Source organism: Orycteropus afer, unplaced genomic scaffold, assembly GCF_000298275.1.
Source record: "Orycteropus afer afer isolate SDZICR_OR568_19922 unplaced genomic scaffold, OryAfe1.0 scaffold00088, whole genome shotgun sequence".
Lineage (NCBI taxonomy): Eukaryota > Metazoa > Chordata > Mammalia > Tubulidentata > Orycteropodidae > Orycteropus > Orycteropus afer.
The window spans coordinates 10,020,712-10,027,753 of NW_006921675.1; the positions used below are offsets into that span (position 1 = coordinate 10,020,712).

Below are 7,042 nucleotides of genomic sequence, written 5' to 3' on the forward strand. Positions count from 1 at the left end.
TTGAACCACCAGCCTTCTGGTGAGCAGTCAAGTGCCTTAGGCACTATGCTACCAGAGCTCCAGGCTCTCCCCTAGTGGTTGTAAAATGGCTGCAGCAGCCCTAGGCCTAGGCCTTCTCAGCATTAAGACCAACAGAAAGAGAGAACTTTCCTCTCGTAGCCTCAGTTGGGTCATGGCTACCAATCCCTGTGACCAGAAAAATGGAATATGCTGATTGCCTTTGGTCACTCAACATTACCCTAAACCATATGAAAGTCTGAGGGGAATGTGGTTCACCAGAAAAACTTTGGGTTGGTTTTTCATGCCGCTCAGTCAGACTGCCTGCTCTGGCAGAGTAATAATCTGGTTACTTTCCATGTTGATAGTTGGCTAATTTCTCTTGCTCAGCTAGAGTCATTTTATGGCAAACATCGTAAAATATTTATTATGCTATAAATGTAATTAAGGCCAGTTTCTAATTTGAATTGGGTGAACACAGTTTGGGATAAGAGAGTCATTAAATATTTTCAAGTAGGGACATGATTATAAAATAGTTCAGATTATCATACTTAAAAGTGAAGAATGGTCATTACTTAGTTGTTTTCTTTCCCCCCAGCTGTTTGTTTTTTAAAAATCGTAACTTCTTAGTTTTATAGCAAATTACAATAACTTTTAAAAATAGTAAATAAAATGAAAATCATTGGTGTCAGAATGACAGTTATTCTTTTTTCACCCCCCCTCATTTTTCCCCCTACAGTGATCCTGGTGGAGGGATTGAAATGTCTGAGTTTATTCGCGAGGCCACACCCCCAGTTGGTTGCAGTTCAAGAAATTCTTATGCTGGGCTAGATCCAAGCAACCAGGTAGGAACCTGTGCTACTCTGTCTGGGCTTGTCCCTCCTCCTCGTGCTGGTCCCCAGAGATTCTCTTGTCTGTAGCTGGCAGCTGGTGTTTGGCTTTATCATTTTTTGATTATTAATATATTAAGAACGTCTTTGATAATATCCTTATTTTTAACTGACTTTTCACATTGATTCAGTAAGTTTTTGCTGACCATCTACCACATGCTCATTGCTTGGAGGTGGAGTTTTGAGCAAGACAGTTCTGGTCAGAACCCTTATGAAACTTAGCTTCTAAGTTTCTTTCTCTCATTTACCTTCATATCATTCCTGTTGTTGAGGGATAGATGGCTATGGTTATCCCTAGTTTAAACATGACAAAGAAATGCAATAACTTGCACAAAATCTGAAGGTGTTGATAGTAGACCACCTAGAATACAAATCTGCTTTTGCCGATTTTAATGTCTTTCTGCTATGTAACTTTTAACTTAAAATAGTTATTCTGAAAATACTGTCTCAAAACTTGGCTGAAGCCTGCTGTTCTCCCCTTCTTTCTAATGTTGGCTGGGCCTTTGCTGCTACAGTTTTCTGTTTCATTCTAAGTTAACTCCCTTCTTGAGCTCTTTTCATTGATTCTTTTCATCTCCCACACCCGTCAAAGCACCAGTTATTCCTATTTGCCTTCTGCAAGTGATTTCAATAATTAGAGTAAAATTCTATGAGCGTGTGAGAGTAAATGGTGAGACACTCCAGAGGTCTTCTTTAGTAGCACTGTAGATCACTGTGGGTCTCCTGGTTATTATTTCCATCCTTTGATTATAGAGAAGAAGAAACAGCTGATTTATTTCCAGATCTAGTCTAACCCTCCCTTCTTGGTTTTCAGTCCAGTCTTCTTGCGTTACGCTACATTGTTTACAGATTGAAACCATTCTTCTCTTCTCTTCCTCCTTTCTTTTCCAGGGAGAGACTTACTCTTCCTTATTTTTAGGATTAACTCTGACTCTTGTTCTAATTATCTTCCATTCCTCAAGATTTTCAAGGACCTTGTTGCCTCTTTCCCTTGCAGATGGAGCACTTCCTTAGGGTGTTTATTTAGCACTCTCTTGGTGTATGATGATAAGTAGCAGTTTGTAAGTCTCCGCAGAGTGGATTTTCCTCTTTTGTCCACTGTGTAGTGCACAGTGGACGTCCAGTTAATGATTGCTAATCATTTTTATCTGTATAGATAATAAGACTTTAGAGCTGGAATCAGACCTAGTTCCTCCTTGTTCACAAATGAGTAAGTAGTTGTCATCATTAGCTGCTGTTGAGTTGGTTCTGAGTCATGATAACCCACTGGGTTCAAAGTAGAAATTGCCTCGTAGGATTTTCAAGGCTATGACCTTTTAGAAGTAGCTCGCCAGGCCTGTGTACTGATGTATCTCGGGGTAGATTTGAACTACCAACCTTTCTGCTAGTAGCTGAGCACTTAAACCATTTGTACCGCCCAGGCATTCCAGCAGCCCTAATTCTCCTAACACGTGCATCTGTTATTCCGTTGTCAGCCCTGTGTGACCCAAGAACAATATTATGCAAAGACTCCATGTTCTGTGAATTAAAGTCTTTAACAGGGTCTTGTTTCCTAGTGTATTTTGAAAAGAGGTTTACCTCTATTTGAGTTGCAGTTCATGATTTAAACTTTCAAGTGAATTTTGAGCTTTTGGTAACAGTTTTTGTTATGTTTAAGTGTAGTATAGGGCAAGTAGATCCTTCAAATTTTCTTCTTTCCCTAACAAGCAGATGGAGTGAGACAAGATTTCAAATTAAAAAGCAGAAACAAAAAAGCAACTAATACAATGTGGAAAATAGTTGGGACATTAATTAGGTTGATAAACCATTGCCGTTGAGTCAATTCCAACTCATAGCGACCTCCATTGAGTTTCTGAGGTGGTAAATCTTTACAGAAGTAGATTGTCTAGTCTTTCTTTCGTGGAGTGGCTGGTGGGTGGCTTCTGGTTAGTAGCCATATGCTCTAGGCACTGCACCACCAGAGTGCCTTGATTAGGTTGATACTTCCTTTTCCTTCTTTCTTCTTCTTTTTTTTTTTGTTAAGTTTTTACAATGCCAGTTTGAAGAAAGTGTTAACTATCCTTGAAAGTATTTTTTGTTGGTCTTGTGTTTTTCTCAGTTTCTTTTTTGGAGAACAAAATGACTTAATTCTTAAATATGTTTATACATTTTGTATTCTTAATCAACCCTGTCTCCTCTTCTTGTTGACAGATACATGGAATGTCAGGTCACTCCAGTAAGCCTGCTTTTTTCCAGTAATCTTTTAGAGAGCCACACCTTTGTTAAGTTTTTCAGTAGAACAGGTGAAAGAGCACAGCAGTGGCCACCTACCTTTGAGATTCTGCCCATGGCATGTGTCTGTTGGAACTTATCCTACTTTTTTTAGTAGGGAGTCTTGAAAGTAAATGCATTAATCTAGAATGCAATTGAAGCATGTGCACACATAAATGTATAGCATATCTATTTTGGCTTTACTTAAATAGCAGCTCTGGGAAAAAATATGCAATATTGCAGGCTATTGTGTTGCTTGGGGTTTGGAGTTTTAGTTTTATACTATTTATGACAAAAGTAATGGTTGACATGATTATTGTTATCCTTTAGAGAAGGTGAAGTGAAGGAGTCAGACTTTCTATATATTGGCAGTAGTACTTCTGATAAAGATAAACCATTGTTTTTTGAACATACTGTATGGCCCTTACCATATGTTATCATTATTTGTTTATGTAAATGTTTTCTGTACTGAGTAGCGAGCTCCTTGAACACCGTGACTATGTCTTGGTCGTTATTAGCCTTTCTTCTTGCCACCTCAGTGCTGCTTTCTTCCCTCTTCTACGCTCCCTTTATTTTTGTCTCCCTTTTGTCACTTGTCCTTCTTTAGCTACTCAACGACAGCAGAATCCAAGGCATTTTACTTGATTTGGGTTGTGAAGTGGGTCACCATAGACTTTGCAATCTCATAGAGGTGATATAAGTAACAAAAGTTTCATGTGTGATTAAGGTTACCAAGGAAATATACATATAAGATACAAAGTAATAATTGGTATAGGAATGGTACAGAAAAAAGGCTAAGGATTTCAGAGGAGAAGATAATTATTTCCAGCTAGAAAGGGGTAAGGCTTCCTGGAGGAGCTGAACTTGCCTGATAAGTTGTCTAATTGGAGGTAATGTCTGTCTTCTCTGAAATCCTCTGAGACCTTTCCTGTGGCACTTGTGAAAGAGAAGAGGCACTAGATTGTTGCCGTTTCTATCAACCACTTTGCGGTGTAGTAAACTACCTGGTATGGCTTTTCTAGCCATAGTCTTTGTAAACTCTGTGGTGGAATTTGCTGTGAGCAGCTGAGGAGCTCCTGATTGTTAAAGTTGTCCACCTGGGGTATTGCTGTTGCGAGTGGCACAAAGCAATGTTCTGGGAAGTTTGCTCTTTCTCAGGTGTTTAGAATTCTGATGTTATGATTGGTTAGTTGGCCACTCTGCCAGGCTCAGAAGGAGTCCTCCTAGAGGCAGAAGAAGTCTCTCTCTGACTGCTGGCTGAGAAGACGTGCTGCTGAGAGACACATGGTCCTGAGAGACATGTACTGCTGAGAAAGAGACGCCGAGAGACATGCACTGCTGGGAGAGAGAGACTGAGAGAGACTGTTGGCTGAGAGATGGCAGGTTGAGAGAGACTGAGCATTATTCCTGAACTTGAATTGTAGCCAGATGTTTCCCTGATAAACTCCACAATCTCTGAGTTCTGTGTGGCCACTGTAGCAAATTATTGAACCCAGCTGAGAGGTGGTGGGTGCTGTGGGAGGAATGGTTGGTGCCAGGGTTGGTGAAAGGGCTGGAGGGAGGCGGCATGCCTGGCCTAGCAGGGATAGGCCTTGGGCTTCTGGTAGTGATTCTGTCTTCTTCTTGTGGGGTTAGAGGTCAGAAGATGCAGCCTCCTGGTCTCTTTAACACATTTACATAAAAAAATTCACCTCCACATGCATGAAGATACTTTTTTTTTCACTAATATTTTCTTTTCTAAATGTGTTCGTTTTTTAAAAATTTAAGAAGTGAGGGTAAGCAAAAAGAAGAGAAGAGAATCATCTGTAATATCCTCAACATTTTAAACAAAATGGGCTTACAGTGCATGCATGGTCTTTGGAACTTGATTCTCTTTCTTGAATGTATCATGATCATATTAATGTCATTAACACTGATATAATAAATGCTGTATTCACTGTGGGATTCTGCCAGTTGCTGAGTAAATCTATGTCACCTACACATTCTGGAACTAAAGAAATCACTACAGGGTGGGTTTGAGGACCAGTGGACCAGTGGACCCACTGTGAATCAGAGCTGAACTGTAACTCCACTGACTCCCACGCATCCGTACTCTTGACTGGTGGACCATGGTGATGTTTGAGTCTTCCTGGAGTAGTGTCAGTTCAGAGCCAGTGTTCAGTAATCCCTGAAATATCTAATTCCTTTTCCCTAGTGAACAGTCACCCTGGTAAAAGGCAATAATAGATCCCTTTGGGGAAGGCTGGGAGAAAGATTAACAATATAAATTTTTGACAATGTAGAGGAGTCCTTTCTGAAAAGGGACCTTACCTCTCCTTCATTGAAGTGGTTGTGGATCTGTAAACTGGCTCAAGTCTGGGAATTGACTGAGGAGCCGTGATTCTGTTTTGGTGATTCAAGTTAGACTTCTGTTCACTTAACCTAGAAATCTTCCCTTTATATTAATCAAGTAAGTATTTAGTAGGCATCCTGTCTATTTCACTCCTAGGGACACCGTGAATAATTAAGCTAATGCCATATGTCTGTAAGAATAAGACTATTTTGATTACTACTTCGACTCTGCTGTTTATCACAGAAAGCATGCTCATCTGGTGCTTGGCAGTTACGTGCTGCTTGGCTCCTGCCACCTCAGGATCTAGTCACCCTCGTTGCATTTAGATTTCCCAGTTCAGTATTGATATTTCCCACTGTAAAATCTGCCCAATCACAGTGCTCTTTAAGGATGCTGGGGCTCCCTTCACAAATTTATTCCTCACAGTTGTGGTGAAAGGTGTGTTCTCTGGACACTCCTGGGGGGGGGGGGGGGGGGGGTATGACATGTTAAATCCATTCTAATGTTCTGATTTCCCTAAGCCTTTGAATACCTTTTTCTTCAGTATACCAAGGCAGTTCACCTTCATTTAGTGCAGGCCATATTTTGGTCCATGTTGTAGCAGCCAACCAAACAAGCTGTGACACTAGGGGGGAATGCATTGCATTCTTTCATTTGGACGTGCTATAGTTTATATAAGGAGCTCTGGGGGTGTAGTGGTTAAGACATTTGGCTGCTAACTGGAAGGCTGGCAGTTCAAACCGACCAGCCAGAGAAGGAAGACTGGGCAATCTACTTCCATAGAGAAGAGATACCTCCTTGGAAATCCAAATAGGGATCACTATGAGTTTGAACCAACTCGACGACAGTGAGTTTTTGGTTTTTTGGTGGGGTAGTGGTTAAAACATTTGGCTGCTAACCAAAAGGTTGGTGGTTCAGAGCTGTAAGCTGCTCCACACAAAAGATGGGGCAGTCTGCTTCCATAAAGAATGCTTCCAGCCCTGGAAACAGATTCGGTGTTGCTGTGAGTAGGAATCGACTTGAGGGCAGTGAGGGGTTTTTTTTTGGTAATAGTTTGTGTATTCATTTTGCTGTAGTTTCACATGTAAATACTTTCTCAGGCCCACTCATGATCCTTTCTTTTTGAGGAGTGGGAGATAAAACTTAAATAATGCAGAAAAGTGTGAAGAAAAAAATGTCATCGTCCATTGTGTCAGTTAAAAATGCTTTTGTTAGCAAGTAATAGAATATTCAGCTAATTGTGACTTAAAGGATGGGAGTTTACGTTTGCCACCTAAGTCTGGAGGTGGTTGGTGTGCTGTTTATGAAGCAGCTCAATACTGCTGGTGCTCCGGGTTGGCGCTCCCACAGTTCTCTTGGCTTTTTCCATAGGGTTGCAGGATGAGCACAGTAACCACGATCATGATTGCCGAGAAGAATCACATGAAGGTATAGGACTGGCAGATCCTCCCTGGATATCTTCTCAGACTAGAAAAACCCTTTCCAGAGAGAGGCCTTCCAGCAGAGGCCCAGACATCCATTGACCAGAACTGGCCACATACCTGCCTCTAGACCAGGGACTAAGCCTGCTTCT

At 41.0% G+C, this 7,042-nt stretch overlaps 1 protein-coding gene across 1 annotated transcript in view; it reads left to right on the plus strand.

Annotated features, from left to right (window-relative positions):
- Positions 1 to 7,042, plus strand: part of PCNX1 (pecanex 1) — a 210,724-nt gene that overhangs the window by 56,140 nt on the left and 147,542 nt on the right. Inside the window, exon 3 of the mRNA XM_007942339.1 lies at positions 737 to 842. Coding sequence (XP_007940530.1) covers positions 737 to 842 — 106 coding nt within the window. The remainder of the gene's footprint in view (positions 1 to 736; positions 843 to 7,042) is intronic.